This window comes from Seriola dumerili, unplaced genomic scaffold (genome assembly GCF_002260705.1).
Source record: "Seriola dumerili isolate Sdu_G_001 unplaced genomic scaffold, Sdu_1.0 BDQW01001092.1, whole genome shotgun sequence".
Classification (NCBI taxonomy): Eukaryota; Metazoa; Chordata; class Actinopteri; order Carangiformes; family Carangidae; genus Seriola; species Seriola dumerili.
Window position 1 is genome coordinate 403,946 of NW_019175347.1, and position 24,878 is coordinate 428,823.

General features: G+C 39.2%; 2 protein-coding genes across 2 annotated transcripts in view; one reads left to right on the forward strand and one right to left on the reverse strand.

Moving 5' to 3' along the window:
• Positions 1–3,306: 3,306 nt before the first annotated feature.
• On the forward strand, positions 3,307–9,684 carry LOC111237776 (ornithine decarboxylase antizyme 2-like). Its single transcript, XM_022767002.1, is given in 6 exon segments — positions 3,307–3,503; positions 7,267–7,318; positions 7,320–7,406; positions 7,815–7,987; positions 8,329–8,414; positions 8,558–9,684. Coding segments are annotated over 6 exon segments (654 nt in total). The 5' UTR covers positions 3,307–3,378; the 3' UTR covers positions 8,689–9,684.
• Positions 9,685–11,024: 1,340 nt separating this feature from the next.
• uhrf2 (ubiquitin like with PHD and ring finger domains 2) overlaps positions 11,025–24,878 on the reverse strand; it is a 30,882-nt gene continuing 17,028 nt past the window's right edge. Inside the window, exons 4-16 of the mRNA XM_022767012.1 lie at positions 22,361–22,579; positions 21,955–22,064; positions 21,664–21,850; positions 20,567–20,690; positions 18,741–18,848; positions 18,447–18,551; positions 18,208–18,314; positions 17,562–17,724; positions 17,157–17,294; positions 16,649–16,883; positions 16,197–16,345; positions 15,771–15,869; positions 11,025–15,670 (exon numbers count right to left, since the gene is read on the reverse strand). Of these exons, the coding sequence (XP_022622733.1) occupies positions 15,524–15,670; positions 15,771–15,869; positions 16,197–16,345; positions 16,649–16,883; positions 17,157–17,294; positions 17,562–17,724; positions 18,208–18,314; positions 18,447–18,551; positions 18,741–18,848; positions 20,567–20,690; positions 21,664–21,850; positions 21,955–22,064; positions 22,361–22,579 (1,891 nt within the window). The 3' untranslated portion in view covers positions 11,025–15,523. The remainder of the gene's footprint in view (positions 15,671–15,770; positions 15,870–16,196; positions 16,346–16,648; positions 16,884–17,156; positions 17,295–17,561; positions 17,725–18,207; positions 18,315–18,446; positions 18,552–18,740; positions 18,849–20,566; positions 20,691–21,663; positions 21,851–21,954; positions 22,065–22,360; positions 22,580–24,878) is intronic.

Sequence of the window (24,878 nt, forward strand, 5' to 3'; positions counted from 1 at the left end):
TATAATGTGTCCTTTCATTGTTATATTATTATATATTACATTGTAGGACCATTATCCCTGATGGATTATCATATAAGCATTTTAATGTTTTATCTGGTCAATTTGGAGCTAATTTTAACTATTTAACCTACAGTTGAATAGTTTCATCTTAAACAATCTATATTAGTTAGTTGACTGATTTTATGTTTTCCATGCAAAATGTACAATTTGTATTTTAACATGTAGGCAACATTCCTCATTGAAATGTAATGGAGTAGAACTATAAAGTAGCAAAAAATGGAAATACATGTACCACTAAATTTCCAGTCCAGTAAATTTAATTAATAACATTACAGCACTGCTTATAACCTTCTATTTTCGGAGGGGTTGACTCAATATTTTATTGTATTTTGAAGCTGCTGTTAGTGGTGATGTTGTGTGAGAATGCAGTTTACTGAGAGATGTTTCTATTACTAACCTATGTCACAATTTGGTGCAAATTGTTTTCCAGATTCATTCAAGTATTTAGTTCATGTACACAGTGCAAGATTTTCTGTGGGTAAACTTTCAGGTTTTTGGATTCATCCTGGGCAAACACACTGAAGTGTGTATCATGGGTTGGTTATTTTTATATCTGAATGTGCTTGTTATCTTAACATACATATGTTATATGTTATGTCTATAGCTGTATACTTCTGTAAATGCTTTCTCTGCCCTGTCTATAAGTCTACTGAAAGCTACTGAGAACTGGAGTCAGAATCTGTCAACATGCATGGCCAATGATATTGATTCAGTTTAATTCCTGGAATAGGCTACTTGAGAAAACAAATTGTTAAAAGATTTACAAAGAGAAATGTGTTTTTTCCACTTAAATGTCAAATGTCATTATACCAACCATACCACCAAACAACTATACCCCCAGCTGAATCATTTATATATACAAACATCTATTTCATTTGGAAACATATAAGTACATTGCCGAATTCACTTTGATGTGAATCAGTTATTTACTTGTTATTGAAAACTGCATCAAGTTCATTAATGCTAATTGATTAATAAATTAGTTAATCATTGATGGCTGTAATGAAATCATGATGTTGGCTGTATGTGTTGGGTTGTAGCCTGTTGTTCTGCTTTGTCGCCATCATGTGGATGGTAAATCACTACACACTGACTTTTCTCCTATCACCATCCTCCTCAAAGTCTAGATGTTTTATTTCATCAAATTTGAATTAGTATGTTTGAAGCTCATTTAATCTAGGGGAGCTTTGTTGTCTTCATCAATAAATTGATGACAACTTGAGAATAGAATACAGTCTATGCTCAAAACCAAACACACAAGCACTATTTAAAGATGTTAAAATCTAACTAAGGTATTTCAGGTATTTTAGTACAATTTACAAAAAAAGAGATTTAAAAATGATGTTTATAATCTGACAATTGTCATTTAGGAGACATACATCCAGAAGAAGATTAAGTATTCATATAATTTAAGTAAAAACAGCAGTACTACACTGCAAATACAACATTTTAAGCGAAAGTCCTACCTTTCAAATGTTACTTGAGTAAAAGTACAGACGTATCAGAAACAGTATCAAAAATAGAAGAACTCAATGTGCAGAATGACACCCGTCAGTGTTATATAAGTCTATCATTGCATTATTTTTTATTGCTGCAATAACATGTAAGCAGTGCTTTAACTGTAGTTGGTCAAGATGAAGCTATGTTGAATTGATGTAAATACTGGTCAGTAGTTTCATCTAATAAATCATCATATTATACAAACTATATATGTTTTGTATGTAAATATTAATATGCAAAGTAAATATAGCTGTCAAATAAATGTGATGTAATACTTTGAATTGCGGTAGATTAAAAATGTAAAACGTAAAACATGGAAATACTCTAGTAAAGTAGAAAAAATAAAATAAATAAAATAAATAAATGAATAGTACAGTACTGGAGTAAATGTACTTATTCAGCACTGCACACTCAAATACATAAACTATGTACTTATTCAGCACTGCACACTCAAACACATAAACTAAGTGTCTACTGAATAAAGTACTTTATTGACAATGAAAAAGTATCACCAAGAGATTAAATCTGGTGACAATGGGAGTTCAGTAATCGTTAGTCTTTGTTCAAAGTTTTTTCTCTGTCCTTGGTACTTTTCCATTAAACGCCCCCCTGTAAACACACAGCCGCTAGCCTAACGGCAGCTAACATAACGTAAGCTATTTGTTTTCTAGGCTTGGCATCGATTTTACTCAAGGCGATAAACGGCAAGGACAATTTGTCCCTATATTAAAAATAACTGTCACATAAAGATAAACTGAACCTTTGTAGTGGCGGTACTCGAGATATTAACCAACGTTTTATTGCAATTTTATCCGTGGTCACAGGTCAGGGCCAGTCAATTTCCCTGGGTGAAGTTACGATCACAGTCTTTAGCATCTTTAGCTTTCCTGGTTAGCGTTAGCTTGTTAGCATAAGTGTGAGGCTACATATTAGCTCATTCTGGGCGTAGCTGTAACAATGTCTTCCGCTTTCATAATAAAAGTCTCCTTTTCTTCTAAAAGGGAAAAAGGGATTTGTGAAACCATGGTTTTTAGACATACCCTGTGCTAAACCAGGGATTACTTTTGTATTACGTTATTTTAGTAGGTAGAACAAAGTACTAGTTGTTAATTCTGCTCACCTAAAGTGACGTTTTAACACTTCAATTACGGCAATTATTTTGTATCGTCCTTGCGAAATAATTACGGCTAAAGGCAGTATGAGATAAATGACGTGTTAAGACGTCAATTATGTCGAAAAACGACATAAAAGGATTAACGTCCTAACAAGTAAATTATTTCATATCGTCTTTAAACGGAATTGCCCTCTTAAAATGTCAATTAATTCATATCATCTTTAGACGTAATTATCATGTTAAGCCGCCAATTACGGCTGAAGACGACATGAAATAATTTACGTGTTGGTAGCACAAAAATACAAACGCCTTAAGTCGTTCAAAAGTAGCGTGTTAACAAGGCATTGACCGACAAATTACATATATGCAAAACCAAGCATATATCTTATTATTTCTCATATAAACAGGAATTTTATTTTATAATAGGATAGCTGCATTCTTTAAAGCTACGCGATATTAATCCAGCTATAGAGTTTGAAGATGTAACTTGTGAAAACCCAATGAATATTTTCATGTTAGCAATGTGATGTTGCATTTTTTTCATCTATCCGACTTTTATTTTTGAATTGGAGAGGAAGTGTGTAACTGTCATTATGGGTAACTTAACTCCCTTCTTTTCTACCAGCTCCAGTTCTCCGACCGATCACTTCCCAGCAGAGCATAGCCGAGAGCAGTCAGCCCGTCGTGTCTCTACCCGAGGCCGGATGGTAAAATCCAACCTCCAGCGGATCCTAAACAGTCATTGCTTTGCTCGCGAGAAAGAAGGAAAACAGCAGTCTTTTTCTACCATGGCGGATTTAAGTAACCCCATCTGTGACATGATTGGAAAGTAAGTAAAGGATGAAAAATACCTCACCTGGCTAACTGCTAACCGTGATGTGGGGGAGGGGTGGCTAAGCTAACGCAGCTACTAGCCACTGAAAAGCGGAAGTAATATGCGTTTAAATGTATTTCATATGTAATACGCGGAATCACTGGAGGTCTGGCGTTACATTTTGAGACATATATAGGTACAACATTATTTTACAAAATGTCATGTTAAATGTACGGACGTTCACCTGCTGGTCCCAGAGGCAACAAGAGCAATGTTAAATTAGCCAACGTTAGCTGCGAACGTCGTCGAACTTGTTACGTGACTGTAGCTGACTACGCCAGTTAACGTTAACGCTTCAATTTAGTTAACATTAATTAACCTATCTTAATAGGGGGGGTTAAAAAATGGTTAATTGAATGTGCCACGCCAGGCACGGTAAAACATAAATTGATAACAGAGAAGGATTGTTTCCGATCTCTCGCGTCTGAGTCGGTTTAAAGACCAATCAGCCTTAACTAAGGTCAGTAGTTCTAACATTTTGTGACTCCAGGAAAGGTAAGATAAAATGGCACCAGGCTAAAAAAAATCTGCACGTGAAGTCGACAGGTGAGCATTTTCTGGCCACGTTAGTCTCGTGAGCTGATAACCGAGTCAGGTCGATTATTACGCAACTGACATGTCAGTGCAGTAGGCCTCGCGACGTACGATGTTATTACTGTACACTGCGATGCAGTGGTCTGCGTAGATAGATTACATTAAATAAATCTTTAGAGATTGTAGACGTTATTCTGACATTTTTAGTGATACATTATCAGTTTGTGCTTCATTCTTTTGTAGTCATAGCACAACCAAGTAATTGGGTGTTGAAAGAATGTACAGAAGGCCTGAAAAACCTTGTTTGAAGGGTTAACCAGGCTCTGCTGTATATACCGAGAGACTATTTATAACCCAGCTATAATGCATCCAGGAAGTATTCAGACCCCTTTCCTTTTCTTCACATTTTATGTTGCTTATACCAAAATCGTTTAAATTCATTTTTCCTCATCAATCCAAACTTGATACCCTATAAGGACAAAGTGAAAACAGACTTTTTGAATTTTTTGCAAATTAGTTGAAAGGAAAAACTGAAATATCACATTGAGTCTTTGCTGTGACACTTGTATTTTAGCTTAGGTGCCTCCCATTTTTCTTGGTCATCTTTTAGATGTTTTTACATCCTGGGTGAGTACACCTTTGTAAATTCAGCTGATTGAACACAATTTAAAAAGGCACACACCTTCCTTATACAGTCTCACAGCTGATAATGCATATCGGAGCAAACACCAAATCATGAGTCAGAAACAGGATTGTGTCAAGACACAAATCTAGGGAAGACTGGGGAAAAAATCTGCTACATTGAAGGTTCCCAAAGCACAGTGGCCTTCGTAATTCTTAAATGGAACAAGTTTGGAACAACTACGACTCTTCCTAGAACTGCCTGCCCGGCCAAGCTGAGCAATTGGGAGTGAAGGGTCATGGTAAGAGAGGGTACCAAGAACCTGATGGCCACTCTGGCTGAGCTCCAGAGATCCTATGTGGAGTTGGGAGAACCTTCCAGAAGGACGGCCATCACTTCAGCAGGACAGGGGGACTGATAAGGGTTGTGGGAAAGCTGAACGGAGCTAAGTACAGAGAAATCTTAAACGAAATCCTGGTCCAGAGCGCTCAGTACCTCAGACTGGCTTTCACCCTCAAACGGGACATTGTCCTGAAGCTCACAGTTAAGACAATACAGGGACAAGTCTGTTGAAGTCTTTGAGTGGCCCAGCCAGAGCTATGACTTGAACTCAATCAAACATCTCTGGAGACCTGAAAATGAGTGACCACCAACAGTCCCCATCCAACCTGACAGAGCTTCAGAGAAAAATAGCAAAAAAGAAAAAAAAACTTCAAATCCAGGTGTGCAGAGCTTGTCGCGTCATACCAAGAAGGCTTCAGGCTGTAAACGCTGCAAAAGGTGTTTCAACTAAGTTCTGATGAAAGGGCTTGGATCCTTATGTCTGTGTGATAGTTCAGTTTTTCCCGTTTGATTGCAAAAAATTTTTAATTCTATTTTCACTTTGTCTTAATGAGGTAGTGCTTATAGATTGAGGGAAAACAATTATGTTAGCAAAAAACTGCAACATAAAATGTGAAAAAAGTGTAGAATTCTGAATACTTTCTGAATGAACTGTATGCTAATAGAGCTACACAATTTGAGTCTAAATGCAAGAAAGATAACTTTAGCAATTGATCAATTGGTTTAGGTCAGGGCTGCAACTAACATTATTTTCATCGTTGATAAATCTGCCAATAATCCTGGCAAATAGAGAAAAATACCAATCCCAAATTGCAGCACCAAGTTTTGATTGAGATATAAATAAGCCAACTTGAGTTGATTGTTGCCTGTATCATGTTTACCATCAGCTTCAACAAATTAGCATATTTTCATTACATGTTTATTCCTGTTTTATCCTTACAGCCCCTTTTTTAAAAAATTTGTATATATGTCACAAAATACAACAGTTGCACGGATAAATTTCATCACAGCCGATTAAAAGTTTTTAAGAGACTGACTCTGATAACAATTTAAAGCAAACTGGCTGTTTCAGCTAACCACACAGAAATGTGAGTTTAAAAATTGGAGTCTGGGTTCGTGCTTTAACAGCAAATATTTTGGGTTGGTTGCCTCCCACCGCATCCTGCTGCATCGGTGTACCACTCTTTTAAAAGTTCTGTTAACAACTTTTTATACACAGCGCCATTGTTTGTGGAACATAAACTGTAAGCGGTCTAAATGAGCATCCAGGCCTGCTGATGTAACACATGTTGTGGAATAAGTACTAAAATGTTTGTAGCTGTAGTATTTGTTAAAGTTAACGGCTTGGAAAAAGTTACTTTGGTAAGCAGAATTGAATAATCTTAAATTTTATCACTAATAAAACCAAACTGAACACACTGGACATTTTGTTTCCCAAGCACTGTACCTTTTTAAAGTGAATATTAGTTTGACAGACACTTTTTTCAAAGTAACAAGCAATAAATGCTTTCAAACTTGACAAGAACTAGACGGCGTCATAAATGAGAAGTGCATTGCTCTCGGACAAAGAACTAAAAGTGTGTATAGTTCTACTGTACAGGTGCTTAAGTTTTTGTTTTTAAAAATAAGATGAGTAAGTGATAGCATGAGCTATTAACAATTGTTTGGATTTTGGGGGCTATAGGAAAAATTAAAATAACTGGGGTGTGCTCCCTAATTTTGTTATTGCCCCAAAATTCAAAGATTGAGTCTAGAGAACACAATTATGATGCTAGAAGAGTTTGTCCTTTTATGTTTACGTTGTTTTTTTGGCAAGGGTTCTCTGTTATTTCTGCTTGTATGTGCTGCGGGAAGCAAGGATCCTCAATAATTTAACTGAATGAATATGAGAATGTTGTTTGTTTTCAGTTGTACATGCGCATATTTGCGCAACTGCACGGACCCTGCAAGGTCTCAAACGTATTATTGGAAGAGTATTGTAAACATACATGCACAGTATCGCACCATGTGTAACTCCTGCAGTTCTTTTGGCACACAATGACAAAGTCGGCTAGAGTTCATATTTGTCTGTGCAAAGTCCCATGACATATCTTTGAGATTATAAATATGCATTTTGACACTTGTGCACATAGTAACATATGGTACATGTTTAATTATAGAAAATCTTAATTTTTCTGTTAGTGTCCTCACTATGTCTTCTCTCTACCTTCCCCCCTCTAGCCTGTCCCTGCACTGTAGTAGTACCCGCGGCCCGGGGCCTCTGTGGTGCTCCTGATGCCCCTCTCCCACCCCTGAAGATCCCAGGTGGGCGAGGGAATGGCACACGGGATCACACTCCTTCAGCTCGGCCGGTCTACTCAGTAAGTCTAGAAACACACACACACATGCATATTGCTGAAAAGTAGTAAGAGGAGCTATAATGCAAATGCGGAAATGAGGGTAAGCTGTCACTTGTATAGGAGCTCATTCTGTTTCACTGCAACCATTTTCTGTCATGTGATTATGTTTTTTGTTTACTCAGCATGGGAAGGAACACTTGGCTCTTATTTGATTCAGTCATCTACGCTGAACAGTGAAACACAATCCAGTTTCATTTTTTCACTTCATGTTTCAGTATATTTATAGGCTCATTTGCCTTTCTTGACCAAAGTTGCAAGGCTCGTGTGCATGTTGTTATTTTGGCCAAATTTCCATACTATTTACCATGACAGTGATACATTTAATGTCACCCATTGCTGTAAGATGCATTATTTGCTTTTATTTTCCAGGACCGAAGGTTGACTGTAACGGAGGAGCCAGCAGGGAATGGTCGCCCTGGGATACTCCACTTCCAAAGTCGTCCCACTGTTACCAAGGCAATACAGTGGGATGCTGTCTTAAGCAGCAGCGCGCTCTATGTGGAGATACCTCTTGACCCTCTTCCTGAAGGCAGCAAGGAGAGGTGAGGACATGAAAAAGCTCAAGTGGAATATAGCTTTAGGTCTTCGCATTGGCATACTTGAGCCGTGTGACGGGAGAGTTAAGTCAATTTAAGTTAGAAGAGGTGATGGCTGTGACCTCCAGGCCTTGATTCCCCGTTAATCTCAGTTTTTGGCTTGATTATAGACTTTGAAACATCTAAGAGGAAGCCAAAAGCAGTAACTAATCTGTAAAAACACATCCAATTGTTTGAGGATAAACTAGCGATTTAGTAAGAGATTCAGTCATTGTTCTTGTGTGTTTGTGTCTGCATGTTAAAATGTTCCATTTTCTAACCTAATCTGCCCTCTGTTTTCTCTCCAGTTTTGCGGCTCTCCTGGAGTATGCTGAAGAACATCTGAAAGTTGTTAGCGTGTTTGTCTGCTTTTACAAGAACAGAGATGATCGTGGTATGTTGCAAACAGCCCTGTTTTCCCAGCACATCTTTTTCATTCACAACGGCCACACAACTGTCATGTAATTTTTTTTTTGGATTCTCTGTCTTGACTCGTACTGCATCTTGACATTTTTTGTCTCTCCTTTACTCTTCCAGCTAAACTGGTGCGTACCTTCAGTTTCCTGGGCTTTGAGATTGTGAAACCGGGCCATGCCCTTGTCCCACCTCGACCCGACGTTTTCTTCATGGCCTACAATTTTGACAGGGACTCCTCGGACGAGGAGTAGCTCTCTGGACAGCCCCTCCACCCCATCCTTACTTCCCTTTTTCTTCCCATTGTATGTTTGCCCATCCTGTCCCCGCTTACCCATATACTCCATCGTCTGTGTTTAAACCCTCTGCGGTAGCTCTCTGTATGCAAGTATTCATTCCCCCACGCTTTTTGTGTTCAAGGGAATATGTAAGCTGTGCATCTCCTGCTTCCACCATCTATCTTTGTGTGTTTTAATATACTGTTTTCATTGAAGATTAATTGATGTTGTCACCTAAAAAGGAGGGAACCTTTGTTTTTTGGACTTATAATCATATTGCAGTTGTCATAGCTATAAGTTAAGTTCTTGTATAATTTCAGTTTCTTGTCAAGTCTTTGTTTTGTTTATTTCCTTTTATGATAGATTAAGATGGAGGATTCTTCATTTCTTGAATGTACAACAAAAGGTCATCAGGTTTACACTCGGGTACTCCAGCTTTCTTTTGATTGGCTAAATAATGACTTTAAAATTTGTTCCATATTTTCCTTCTCTCTGAACCGAATTACAAATACAATTCAGTGGGACCAGTTTCATTTTGTAGCACTAATATCCTCTCTAAAGTATAAGGATTTTTTGAAACGTTACTTTTAAGTGACAGCCCCAATAATTGGTACTTCATTGCTGAATAGTGAATCCATTTAGACTAGAGGTGGAGTGGCAAGATGAATGCTGTTGCATGTGTCAGTTTCAAGTTCAAGATCCTATGATGAGTGTATTGGTACAAAGTGAAAGGAAAGTGAATAATCCAAAGTGCTTTTGCTTCTTTCTACCATGTATATCTGATAATATTGTAGTATTTTGTTTTGGAGGTTGAAAAATATTGCTGTGATTGGATTTTTCTTTTTGGATTAGCATTCCTTTTCAACTTGTTTTTCATGATAGTAATGAGTTTGTTGTTCACCTGCATAGTGGTACCTGTTGTGCTTCTGTGATAATAAAACAAACAAATAAATTCTCTTGTCTATGTCTTTACTTAAGCCTATTTGTACATTTGTGAACCCCACCAACACATTTAAATTCTGTTTGTCTTTCCTTTTGTTTTTATTTGAAACTGAATAAAATATCCTGGACTGTGAATGAATTTGCTGCTCCGGTTTAAAGCCTGAGCTAGATCATTTTTCTGTGATGTAACTGCATATCAAGCAGCGCGCTGGATCTAGAGCAGACGTTTATTATACAACCACCTGTGTTGTAACTATATATATATATACACATATAAAACCAAGCACAATACACTATAAAACATTTAATGGCCCTTTGTGTAATAACGTAACAAGTACCCAACACAATGTAATCTGTGCTGCTCAGTGACGAAAATCAGGTCACTTACAAAAGAGCAGCAGGGCAGACATTCAGAGCATGTCATGTGTCTTCATACCACCAGGAGGCTCCACAGGACACTGAACTACACTACACAACCATTGTACAGCTGATTTTTAAGTTGCAAGTTCCGAACTGTATGCGTCAGTGTAAGGTGTGCAGTGATGCAAACATGTTTCTTAACTCTGTTTTGGAAGTTCTTTCTTTGATGGCTTCAGTTGTTTTAGGCAAGAATAAGTGATGAACTTCACAGTAGCTACACAAACGTGATAATGCGTCGATGCAGACTCCCTTACTATAACTTACATGTTTGTTGTCTTTCACTATCTTTGTCTTATTTTAATGTCACATTGTGTGTTTTACTGGTAATTTATGTTTTAATTTAATTTTCCCATGTAAAGCCCTTTGTGACTTTGTTTTGAAAGGCAATATATAAAAAAAGTTCTTATCATATGATTTATATTTCTAAGTAGCTCAATAGACCCGTGACAACACATTGCATCCACCAATGGCTCAGCCTACCTTTAAAGCAGAGCACAAGTCTAATCAGGAAAAATAACTCAGAACACCTGTGTGGGTGTGTAAGACCGCCAATAATGAGAGAAGCAACACCTGGTGCTCAAATGAATGCTAACGATGCTGATGATACTCAGAGATGAAGTGCTCATTTAAAGCCTTAGAAGTTTTAAAATTCAGTATGGAAAAGAAAACACTCACAATATAATGTGGAAAGAGCACCATGCTTATTTCTATAGAAAAGAAGAAAAAAAAAGTTCAAATATATATATATATATATATATGTTCAAAAGTTTTTCAGAATTTTATTCATCTTCTATTAAAAACAGTGATTAGTTGGCCTAATGTCAGAGAACTGTGATGAACCAAACTACATTATTTTGGGAGTGGTCAAAAGTCATCAGCGTCATGAATTCTGTCAAATACAAAACACAGGACAAAAAGAAGAGAAGCATTTTTTTTCTTGAATCCAAATATTTAATAGGTACATATCAAGTATTATTATGACATGTATAAAATTTCAGTTCACAATATGAAGCAATGGAACTCCTCAGACTGGCGTATGCTGCAAATGTTTGAGGCTGCCACATAAAAATGACTAATGATTAAAATAGTAGAGAAGCAACTAAAATGGTAGAAAAATGGCGTACGGACATAGATAATAGTAAGCATTCTAGGAAAATTAAATGTGACTTCTCAAACTTTTTTCTTCAATAGAGTGCAATAGAAATAAAAACAACACAGCACTGAAGCCAAGCGTCCACAAGACGTCTAAAAATTGTTAGTACTGTAGGTTCACGGAGAGCAGGAGACAGCGGAAAGAGAGGAGAGGGAGCGAAGGTCACAGCAGATAAAGAACGGAGGGCTTATAAGCTTTGCCAGTCAATGCAGGAAGAAAAATAATCTTTGAACAAGACTGAGCAACAGCGGAAGTAATGCACATCACAGTTAGCTTTAAAGACCATAGTAGCATTTGTACTTGCATGTTGTTGATAAAAAGAAAAAAAAAAATATCCTGAATGATTGAACAGAAACAAGGACATCACCACAAACAAACAAACAGCCTCATTTGAAGCCGTCATTGTCTCAGCTCTACAGAAAACATGGCTTTGCCTTGAAGGCTGTTACAGGTGAATGTGATGGTGTCGCGTGAACAAGGGCTACATTTTCCCACAAAATCAACTCAAGTGTTGAAACTATTTTGGATATCGTATCTGAGCCTCAGCACCCCAGGTGACCTCTGTCCAAATCACAGATCAGTGCAGAGGCTCTGCTGCTGGCTATGTGCTCTCCATGGGATGTTTTCGTTTGAGTTCCCATCAGACCTGCCAACCCTGGACATTTTAAAGTACCATATCAGCACTGGAAAAGATGCAAATCTCTGTTAGCTGCTCAAGATAGAAAAAAACGCATTTTTAACTCTTGGAAAAATGGACAGTATAATACATCCAATACTATACAGGCTACAGAGGCCTCTGTATTCAGCAATGCAAATAATTCTCCTTTGAGTCACTTATTATTGTGAAAGTACAAAAAGGAAGGTAAAAAGGAAACATATTGTGTACGGTTAGGTCATTGGTCCTCCTTGTTGTTGGAGGTATTTTTCTGTAGTGATTAAAAGACGGTTTTCATTTACGTAAAGCTTCCAAGTGCATTTCAAAGATATGAAGGGGGCAGTTTTCACTGGTCAGGCTGACTAGATAATAACCTATAAGAAAAGGTAAGTAATAAATACAAAAACATGGCTTGTTTAGGATTTTTGCTTAAACAAAAGTAGCTTAAAAATAGTCTAGAAATAGTCTTCAGCTCTGTTCAGACTTGCTGTCTGCTGCATCTGTGGAAAAGTCACATCCGATGGACCGTGGTGTGTTAGCCAGGATGATCTGGAAGACAAATGTGTTTCTAACGTTTCCTAATTTTTTATAGGTTACTCACTGAAGCCACACGGACATTGCTGCCTCAAACTAGTTGATTGATGATTGACACTTGATACATTGAACTTGAACATTCACCTCTGTCCAACTAATGTAGCCAGAAAACTCCAAAAAACCATTAAAAAAAAACAAAAACCTGAAGTATCACAGGCATTCGCTCTCTTCATTACAAGATCTTACCCTTTCCATGTCACACGTTCTTTATCATATAAACATGTACTATGTTATCCAGAATATCAACAAACAAAAAAAAATCCGCTTTCTAACACTGATCATGACCTATGACCTATTGATTGGCTGAAAGGGGCATGTACATTAAATGATTAACCCAGGCCCGAATCTATTCATGTCACTCCTCCAATTTTCAGTGTTAGAAGTTCTGACTATGGGGTGCTGTTGTAGGACACAATTCAAACTATTATATATTCAACGATTTGTTGTATTTAAGTGCAACGAAACACACGACCTATTGAAATATTCAATGGCATATTAATAAAGCTATATTATGCTCGTATGCACCAGTGAAATCTCAACACACATAAGCGCTATTGAAAACTAGTGTCTGTACAATACCTGATATTCGGTACCAAGATTGAGACAACACTAAGAGGAATTTCAACTCTTTTCTGCAAAACTTTTTTTTTTTTTTTTTTTTTCTCCATTTAACAAAAGAAGTGGTGAAATGTTTAACATTGTCTAAACATAAGCAGCCATGCAAGAACTAAAAAGATAGTCTAAAATAACTATTTTAAATCAGTAACTTCCTGATTAAAGAATAAGTTAACGACATTAGGAAACAGACTGGGCATTGAATGCCAACTTTTGGTATTAGATGTTTTTTTGTTTTTTTTTTACATCATGCTACAAGGCACTCTTATCCATGTCCTGTTTTCTAACAGGTCAGGACATTTACAATTCACGAGAACATTACACTGATCGCACTGTACATTTCTGTCTAGCTTCTGTACTGTATATGGGTGATCACTGAACATTGAGCCTCTGATGGTGTGGTTCCACATAACTATTATGTTCATTAGAAAGCTGTTTGTCCATTTTCTGGATGTAATTTGACAAAAAAAAAAAAAAGAGTAACTCACATCATCCTGGTTGTGCAGTCACTCATTGGATTACTTTATTTTTAAATGAAGGACGGGCAGATCATGCTGCATATTAAATTCTCTGGCGGACATTATACTGAGTCTAACAGGAAGAACAATAGCAGATGAATATGTGCTGAGCAAAATGTATGCTAACCATCTTTGTGTGAGGTCCTGCTTGATTGTGGTTGCTTGGTAACACCAGGGACGACCACAGTGTGCCCTTTCAGGCATCACTGAAATGAATGTGCAAGCAGCGCGCTTCAGGCTTTTCAAACATTTCAGAGCACTAAATCTTTGTGTAATCTTGTGTAAATCTTTAATTTCCATTACACCCTTACAGTAGATCTCTGGTAGACAAATGCAATACCAGAAAATACTCTATGTAATGTGTAAGGACAGTTTAGTCAATTTCATCTGACTGACGAAGTGAAACCGAGAAAGGCAGTACATGTGAAAACACATATTGATGTGAGAACTTCATTCACGGGTGAATAAATGTCTTCACATTAATATTTAATGAATTATTTCTACAGTGTTAGAGGTTTCAATAGCGCTTATGGGGGAGATTCAGTAGTGCGGCCTCTCTTATCTTATACATTTATTTTTATGTGCTTGGAAATGGGAACAAAAAGTGCCTTTCTAAAGAATGATCATAATTTGGTATGGTCCTGTTCGAGACTTCACAAGTATACTGTGTATTGCATTTTATTTCGGGTGCGATTACTCAACAGAAATTACTTTTTAAAAGCAGGTTTCTGAAGAATTTTGCCTCTTATTTGTTCTACACACCCTCATGTCTTTGGTATGTCTATGAAATACATGCTTTGTTTTAACTCCACATAAAATCTAAGGAGAGAGTCGTGGCTGTTGATCATTGTTGTGTTCACTTAAGCATATGAAGTTGCGGCTCTACTGAAGCCAGAAATCTTCCAACACTCCAAACAAACTGGACACAGCTGCCAATTTCTGTTCTCTGAAAATGCTCTGACAGTTGCCCCTGGTGAGACAGTTACTGCTCTTATTAGCTCATGGCGTGGCAATGGCGTTATTCCAAGTGACGTGAGCAGCTAGCAGGATGCTAACAAATGCTCCTGATTAAAATACTAAACAAGTCTGCTGCAAATGTCAGTAATAAAGTGCTCCAAGGTCACAAAAACGTCTGTGCTTTATTTTATATATATAAATACATATTGAATCTTGACTTTTCTAATTTTAGCTTGGTATATTTTAGGCCAACTCTGCGGCTGTCTCTCGGTCACACGACCTCCTCGCTCATACTGAATGTTGTACCGGGTGAGTTACCTCATCTGTGTGTCTTCAGTAACCTTGTGAAATTGCCAGTCCCGCTGTGCCTACATCACTGTTTAACCTAGCACCTTTATTTGCCAGCTGAGTCAAACACTCAGCGCAGCATTTTGGTGTAAAACTGCGTACATGGTACACAAAATGCGCACAGGTTGGCAGGAAATCTAATGGCTGATTTCATGATATTGCTGGGGAGAAATATGCACTCTTAACAATGTGCTGTATGCGAGTTTATGGAACCTGTGGACGACACAGTGGAAGTGGAAAACTATAAAATGAGCTAAGATCTTGAGATGGCAAGTGGGTGTGAGAGTTGGGGCTCCTTTTTGTGCGTTTTTGTGGCAGGAGTAGGGAGGTTAAAAAATGTCCTTGGTTGAATTTCAGGCTGGTGATGTTAATGGAGACAGTCCAAGTTCAACAGATGAGGTCAGTCCCTACTGAGGTTGTTTGTGTATGAATGATTGTATACATAAATGGCTGTATATGCAATATACATTTGCCCGTGGGTAAGTACAGTATGTGTGCGCAATGCATTTTAAAGTGGAGCTCTAGGTACTTGACGGTATACGTGGGTGCACAGAATGGATGCTTGTGTGCGTGTATGTATGTATTCTACTTATAAATGTGATTTCGACCTCATCGGCCCTTGCTGTAGCCGGGAAAGAACTGGTCAAGCAGCATCTGAAGCATCTTGTTTTGGGTCATGACGTAGTCCTTGCCCAGGTCGTGACGGCAGGCGGGGCAGGTGTACACCTTCGCTCGGAATGACCGCTGGAGACAAGTCTGAGAAAAGAGAGGCCGGCAGGAGATATTCACAAACAGACGACAACCCAGGGGGATTCTGGGTAGTGGTAGTTACAAACACACCCGACTCAGTTCTCACCTTGCAAACATTGTGTGAGCAGACGGTGGTGATGGGTTGGAAGGCCAGCTCCTGGCAGCACACGCACATGAAGATCTGCTCCATCTTGCGCAGGAAATTCTATCATATGTAAACGGACAGAGACACATGAAAGGAAGGAAAAAAAAGGAAGAAAAAAAAAAAAAACGGAGAAACATACACTGCAAGTGTAGAAACAACTTAAAAAAAGTATCATTACAATCTTGCCCTTTCAGAAATATGACGGCGATGCTGCCATCTTAACTTTTACAGGCCTTCATCTCTGCCAAACAAAAACTGTGACTGATTAATCTGGAAATCAGGAAATCAAGAGGAAACTGATTCAGGCAGTTAAGACCAGTGTCAGTAACGTTCAATGAGTTCTCTGTGTGAGATGCTTTGTGTGTCAGGGTGTACTGGGATTCATACCGGCCCCTCTTTAAGGTGTTCCATGGCTTCATCCCAGAGTTTCTTGTTGGCTGTGTCCTCTCGGATCAACTGCTGCTGCTGCTCTGACAGCTGGAAGGTCTCCTCTATCTTCACCCGTTTAGAGGGAGGCTCTGCTGCTGGTGACGATTCTGGTGAAGACACACAAATAAGACTTAAAATAAGAAAAAAAAAAAAAAAAAAAAAAAAAAAGGAGCTACACCTGGAGAGAATAAGAGAATAATGAAAATTAATATTAAAGATAAGCTGTTAAGAAAACAACGTTTGCAACGGTGCGTGCCTCGGGAAAATACGATCCTGATGGGGTTTTTAGCAAACAAATGTTATACTATATATCTCCAAGCTATCTTAAAAGCTCAGGCTGTTCTCACCTGTCCTCTTCTCACAACACCTTTGTCTGACCTGCTTTGAGCTTCAACTGTGAAAGCACCCACCACTATCTCTGGTTGTCTTCTGCTCTCCATTACTTTGCGGCTCCTCCTCTTCCACACTGGCCATTGGCTGCATGTCCTCCTCTTCCTCATCATTCTCCTCTTTCTCTTTTATCTTGCGTTGTCTCCGTGGCCTCCCCCTCCCGGGATAGTGCTTACTCCGGCCGCCGCGACCGGGTCTGGCACAGGCCTCCTTCTTTGTTTTGTTAGCCATGGCCGCCAAGTAGCCCGGTGGGTACTGCAGACACATGGGGAAAGATGCACACATGCAAAAGACTAACAGGGAATAGCTAACAGGGAATTGCAAATGGTTTTCACAGCGGCCTTTAGTATGAAGCACGAAAGACATACTACACGTCCTGTACGTATACAGACAGTACATGTTCGTATACTCCATTGTGTATGTATATGTAGCGTCCAAACAGAGGTTAACAATATAGAAATTCATTAGGGGGTATCTGTGGTGTCTATACATTGAAGTTCACACACAAACACACACTCACAGTCTAACCTGAACAGCTAGGCCCAGCTTCTTGATCCTCTCCAGTCCTTCAGGTGTCCACGGTGCTGGTTCCAGATCGTCCCGTCTCAACAGGTACCGCCACACCAGGTAACCACACTTTCCGATCTCCGGCCAGTACTTGACCACCTGAAATTCACACGGTGTGTAAATACATCAAACTCAGGACTATTTTTCAGTCTTTTGAAGCAGGTCAAAATTAAGATCGCTATATGAGGTAAAGCAGAATCAGACACTTCAGTCTCTAGAGTCAGTGATGGGAGCATGAGGTTAGTTACAGGTGTGGGATTTTTAGGATTTATTGTCTTCCCTACATTTCCTGTCCATATTTGTGATAGTATTCACTTCAATTAAGTAGATATCGGTTTACAACCCCCAGCAAAGACGCGTTTATACCTTGTAAATACCATCGTAGCGGTTCCCCTCCTCTGGAGCGTACTTGCTGATACGTCGACCTTTGGAACTGCGAACCACCCTGACCGGCTTTCCTGCTCGCCAGTTCCTGGACTCTGCCCCGTCTTTGTCATTCAGAGGTGCATCGCAGTTTAAGGCCAATGCCCTGCAGCAGTCAGGTTCCAAGGGAAAGAGATTTGTGTTTACCAAGTCTGTCTAAGGATTAGGGATGTTAATGAATAAGTTATCAGTTGCTTTTAAGAAGTTAATCCCTTAAGCTTATTTTATTTAGAAAAACAAACAAAAAAAAAAAAAACAGTGGAAAAATCTGTGAGCTTTACCTTTTTAAAATGACTTCTTCAAAAGAACCACAATTAGATTAAATGAGGCCCATTTGGAGTCCTGCCCCGGGATGTGATGATTTTCAGATAATACATCATATGAGTGTTTTTTTTTTTATTGTACAAGTTTAACCATCTAAGCTCGACTGAACTGACAGAAAATTAAATTCAGCCTGAACTGAGACAGGCTCCAGAAGAAGTCATCATATTTTTTAAATATCAAACTTGGATGGTGGACATTTCTTAAAGTAACGAGACATATCTATGAGCTCAAACATATGTAGTTCAGTCTTCTTTAAGTGTCATACCTGTTCATGTGTGTCAGGGTCTGGTCAAAAGAGTGCTCTCCGATCCGTTTGTTTCCCGAGAGGTCACGACCTCCGCTGCCTGTGTAGGTGAACTCATCTCCCCGGTCCTACGACAGATCACAGAAATCAAAGTGACCAAATGATAAAGTAATTGGCATATTATACCAGAAGAAAACCCCATTACGTCACGTGACCACGAGAATAAAACATCTTCATAAACAGAATACAAAACCACCCACCACTTCATCCTCGAAGCCCCCGGCCAACACCAGTGAATAGGAGCCATCGTTACTGCGCCCGTGGATACCGCCGACATGTGGCCTGTGAACACCTGCCTCGCTCACCTGAGGGGATAAAACCAATTTAAATTATGCTGATAACATAAAATGACAACACAGTCCACAATGACATTATATTGACAGTAAATAAAGTATAAGATGGGAAACTTTAAAAAAAAAAAAACTGATTTCTTGATTCTGTCTATAGTCAGAGGATATCAAATTAATATGTAATGCTCTTAAAAGACAGCTGACCTGTACTCTGAATTTCCAGGTGGTTCCAACAGGAATACCAGGTATGGGTCCATAGTGGTTTGAAGGAACAATTGTGCATTCTTTAGTACGCCCCACACAAGCCATACCCTGCAATTACATCGAGACGGAAGAAAAACAATCTGAGTCGTGCACAAAAATACCATTACATGTCCACATATATGCAAATGCCTTTAGATCATAGTTCTGTAATGTTTAACAACAGGGTGGTGATGTGTGTGTCAAATTTTGTTAAAACTTAAAATGAAATTTTGAGAACAAAGGATTCCATTCATTGAGCGCACAGGACATCAAAAAGGCAGAATACAAAAAAAAAAAAAAAATTGCGATAATGTGAAAGTCAAGTATAAATGCTGTGTGACTCACAGCACTTAAATGTGCCCAAACACACAAGCCAGACTGTTTTCAATTAGTCCACAGAGAAAGGGAGCATTCTGGTAAAGAAAGGAGTTATTTTCCGTTGGCAGTTCCAGGAAAGTGGCTAAGTCATGCTTAATGGCATTGTTCACATTACACCATGGAGCAGAGCGTCAGGGAGACAGCCAGGCCAGGATGGAAACCAGCCACACAATATCTCAAAGTGTTGCCATGAGAAGACTCTGAGGAGATTTTCAGGAAAATATTTAACAGTATGCTTAAAACAGATGCTTTTTTTAAAAAACAAATTTAAATACATGTCAGCTGTCCTCCTGTCCGCATTTTCTGCCTCAGCAACTCGAATGAGATAATTTTGCTTTTTGCCCTCTACCACCATGATAAAATGAAAAGGAGGAGAACAATGTGTTCATGAGTCATGTTATAATTATATGACAAGATATTAGACAATAATATATCAATATTTAGGCATTTGCAACCAAGTGCTGTAACTCAAGCTGGCATCATTCCTCAACTCCAGGAGTCTGATCTAAAATTAAGCAGATGTTGAGTAATGTTAACTGGATCAAAAACTTCTGATGTGATCATCTGATCTGAGAGAACGAGCGGCGGTGTTCTCAAGCAAAGTCTGAAAGAGCTTCAAAGAGGTACACACAAATCTCTTATGATGAAACAAACCGTTTATCTCTGATAGAGCACAACCCCAAACACAGAGCAGGCAATAACTTACATGAAATATTAAACACATAAATACAATGAAGAATAAACCAGTTTGCAGCAAGTGAATGGAATAAAATCCATGCTGCTGACTATAACCCCTGAAGAAGAAGTCTACGTCTTCTTCTTTTGGGTGACCTTTTGATTGATTTGGAGTTCCTGATGTGTTACACACTCAAATAGCCACTTGATGCCTTTGTGCTGTCTTGCAGAAAGACAAAAAAATACTCTTTAGTCAAGTGGAAAAATTCGAAAATGCCATTCCCAAATAAAAAAAATGTAGCATCTAAAAAATACTGACATGATTATCAAGTATTCTAAGTAATCTGGTTGTGTTGTGATGAATTTTTTAACTGATGACTTGCTGCAGAAAGTGTCACAGTGTAGAGCTGATGGGCGGAAGATGAAAATTCTCTTGTTCTGAGAAGGCCATTTGAGCCTACATGTGCCCAGTACAAGAGACTGAAGCATTTTTGTATTATTTTGGCATCTAACCAATGGCAGACTTTTAGAAAACAATCTGGATCACACAATGGATCAACAATCTTTTGACACAAACTTCTTTTCATATTTTTCCAATTAGTCTGCGCTCTGTCCAGGGATTCTGAAGAGGAACCACAGACCCTTCTCTCAGGTGTGAAGTTCAAATTTACTTTCAGTCTCACAGAGCAGCTGCCACTCCACCTGGTGGGCGTGTACGTTAGGCTGGGTCTCACCTTTCCCCAGTCCCTTTGACTCTCAGTTGTTGCCGAAGGCATCTTGGCTTTCTTCTTGCTGGCTTTGAGCTTCTCTCCTGCCTTCACGACCTCACTGGTGTCGTTTTTACAGGTGGGACAGTACCTGGCCGAGTGAGAGGAAATCAGTCATTTCTGAGGCTGTAGGCAGGTGTGTGAGTCTGATGACAACTTAACTGCTAGATAATAAGGTGGGTTAGAGATGCTGGTTTTAACATCTAAAATCCAGCAGTTACCACTCTGTGTAACTACGTTCAATATAATCTTAGATCTACGCCTTTGATACCTTCAATGGTTGGATGAGCAGATTTTTAAAATAATGCAAATTGTGCAAAATCACTGTTTTTTATGGGGATTTTGACATTTTGACATTTGGTAATAAGAACCTTATAGAGAGATACTGCATGAATAATAAGTCGCCGTCCACTCATAAATATGTTTTGCATAATGTTACTTTACTTGGTTGACCTTCACCGTGCATAATGATGTAAACGCAAAATATTTTCATGTTCATAGATTCAAAATTTTTCAATGAAGGAGAAAGTGTAGATGTAATTCTAAGATGTTTTTAAACAAGAAAATCAATGTCATACACAAACTATTATTCCAAGCACAATGTTTTTAGTTCTTAAAACGTGTGTGGATATGTTTAAACATTTTACTTGAATATTTACTAGAAAGTGGCAAAAAAAAAGAAAGAAAAAGGTTGGTCATGAATGTTGCCATCAATTATGTGTTAAGCTTTTTTTCTGCTTTAGCTATGTAAAGCAACACATGATGCTGGAAACAGAGGTGGTGGGTGTAGATCTTCCTTTCAGTGACTGCAGTAACTGCCAAAAAAACTATTATTTACACCCTCATTTCTAATTGGCAGAGAGACATTCAAAGCCGCTGCATTACAAAAACCCACACCTGCGACTGCATTCTGTCATTATTTTCTATTGACTTTCACCTCAATCACCACTTAAGTACTGCCTAAATGCACTTCAGCTCATACAAAAACACCATTAATAAACCTTCTTAATATACTGTTTATCACAGGATCTTGTGGCTAATTGCTCAGCAACAGTCTCCCTCACCAGTCCTCGTCATCTGGGATGGTGGCCAGCGGCGGGTTGAGGCAGTAGATGTGAAACGCCATGTTGCACTCGTCACACAGCAGCTGCATGTGAGCATCCTGCTTCCCGCCGCACACGCAGCAGGAGCAGAAGCGACACTCGGCGTCAGGGTCGGCCTTGCAGTGCTTACACTCCGGCCCGCTCTTCCCTGCAGCCAAGAGCAATAAGGAAACATTCATACACGCATGGTACAGCGGTGCTAAAGTATACCTTACCAATATACTCATTATGTGTGTATGACTGTGTGCATACGTTTAAACTGTCCATCGGCAGCTGAGAGGGCACGAGCTCCTGGTTTCTCCACCTGGTAAATCTCATCCAGAAACTGAACCTTACAATCCCCGATCACATCTCCAGGACCTCTGGACAGAGGGCGAGAGACACAGAGAGAGAAAGGCAGAGAGACAAAGAGAGACACAGAGAGAGAGAGAGAGAGAGAGAGAGAGGTGAAAGCACAAGAACAGAAAACCAAAGAAGAAGACATAAAGATGCGTTATTTAGAGTGTTACAGACAGGTGTAAAGGTGTTACACATCACACATCTTTGTAAGCAATGAAACCAAAAATTGGCTAAGCAGATATTGTAATGAAGAGAACAAAACAGCAACCCCCCCCCCTTCCCAACGCATCACCCTCCCACCGAGGAGGAAGATCCTCACCCGAGGAGGATCTTGACTCGGAGCTCCTTGTTGGTGCGAGAGGTTTGGTTGAGGATTTGAACCTCGGCGTCGAACCAGAAGCCCCTCTCATCTGGTGTCTCCATATTGTAGTTGACCATCACATGCATGCCCACCTGGAGCTGGTCCCACCGCAGCAGGGTCCTGGCACGTGGCCGCACATCCACCGGTCGCATCTCCACCACGCCGTTCTCTGGGTAGCTAGGGGAGACAGAAAAGGAAAGAGGGAAGGAGGTTTAGGTGTGTGAAATGTTCGTGACAGCCGTCATCACCCTGATTTTTCACACTGCATCTTATCTACTGTGAAGGCAGTTCTCGGGAGAATAACTGCTTCAGACCCTTGCGGCATTTCTTGTCTCTAAGAAGAAGGTTTTTGAATTTTTCACCATGAGGTCCATAAAATAAATTTGCATCTCGTGACAGCCACACTTCTCACACAACCCATGTGTTTTTTGGGGAATTAAAATGTGCTCACTTCTTTATACATTAGGTACATGGGCCATGGGAAGGGTTGAGCTGCCGACGAGCACGTGGCATCAATTGTATCCTAATGAACAATGTAAAAATCCCCCGGAAAACTTTGCCATACTCTAGCCAGTAAAAAAAGCAGCTTTTCAGAACAATGTGTTCTGAAAAAAAAAACAGCTGGATGTTAAAAGAAGCTATTTAGAAGCCACAGACTGCTCTGCTGCAATATAGACCTTCCCGCGCAGGAACATGCAAGTCCATGCATGTCGATGGAAGGCCACACAGAGAGGGAAAAAAAAAAACTCAGTAATACAAGTGGATTTTACACAGAAAGCCAAATGTTGAATATAACACACTCTCAAATGAAAGCAGTTGAAACCAGAAGCACAGCATGTAATGATGGTGTGACCTATTGCCCTAAAAGTTTTAGCGCAGGTCTCCTTAAAGACCAGCCAGGCTTTTAGCTTGAAACTCCACGTTAAAGAAGTGAAGCAAAGCCAAAAATACTTTTATCAATAAACATGTGGATTTAAATTTAGAGCAGTTTTACACATGAAGTCTTCAGGGCAAATTCCACAGATACAGTAAAGATACAGTTCTCCCAACACAGTATATGAGAGTGTCTGACACAGAAAAATAAAATGATCAAACATAAATGACTTTGCTCAATTTTCTTCTATAACACAAAACCCAGTCACGTACTGAAGATTTTCAAAGACTTTCCTCCACATACCATGAGACATTTGCACACAACAGCTTTCGCACTGGGTTTTTTGAAGCCCAGGATTATGATGGATTTTCACCACTATGGCCTCCTACCAAATTTAATTTAATCCAGCAACCTTACTGCCATTGGCAAAACACTATTCTTATTGGTTTAGTAAAAACTTGGGAGTCTTTTCCAAGATATTATGTATAGACAGGAATCAGTCCACAGCATTCTCCAAATACTTTTACTAAAATACTAAATTTCACAGTACCATCACTGGGGCCGTTGTTTCAAAGAAGCCAGGCGGCGAAGGAAATGATCATCATTCTCCACAGCAGCATCATTGTATTCACTGTATAACACTGTTTGTCAGACGTTTAAGTAAATAAGGAAAGTCCAGTCATCTAAGCTTAAGTCATCTACATCCTGAGCGCAATTTCTGGGAACCGCTGCACCCTTTGCCCCAGTCAACAGGTGACTAAAGATGACCAACAGCCAAGCGCAACAAATATGTACAATAGTAATGACTGAGTAAGGTTGAATAAACATCCACATAGATTTAGTTTTATTTATTTAATGTTGTCTCTTTTGAGGCTTTGGCTCAAACCTAGCAAACGGATACATATATGCACCTTATTATATGACCAGAGCAACAGGATACAGCATTCGTTATGGGTGTAACTAAGAACTTCTGAATGAATCTTATTTGCTTGGGAAATTTGAGATATAATTGGTGCTATTTAAACCTTTTACCTGACTGAAACTGACTGACAGGTCTTAAAGGAAAAGTTCAACATTTTGGGAAAAATTCTTATTCACCCTCTAACAACAATGCTGGTCTTGTCGTCTTTGACGTCACCTGAGGTTGCCAGGTAACTAGCTGAGACTCCAGGAAGTTTACTGCGCCCAGCCAAGAAACAGTCCGGCACATAACCCCCCCCCCCCGTATCATCTAACTGTTGGCAAGAAAGTGAATAAGCGTATTTCCCCTAATGTCAAACTGTTCATTTAATACAAGATCTAAGACTAACCAAGAAATACACAAGTCTTTAATGTTTCCTGATGGTGAAAAGGGTTTTTGCTGTCGAATGTCCATAAGGAAAACCAGTAGCACATTCTATACAATTTAAAATGATCCTCCTTTCCAAAAGAAACTTGGAGTGGATGAAGTGAGGTTAATTGCACAGGTTTCCTGCCTGCCAATCATGATTAAGCTGCAAGGACCAGGCCTGACCCACAGATGAATTGACAGCTTGCGTGCTTGCCAATAGCTGGAATTATGCTCGCAGATGAACAATGTGTTACCACTGAAGTTTAACTGCA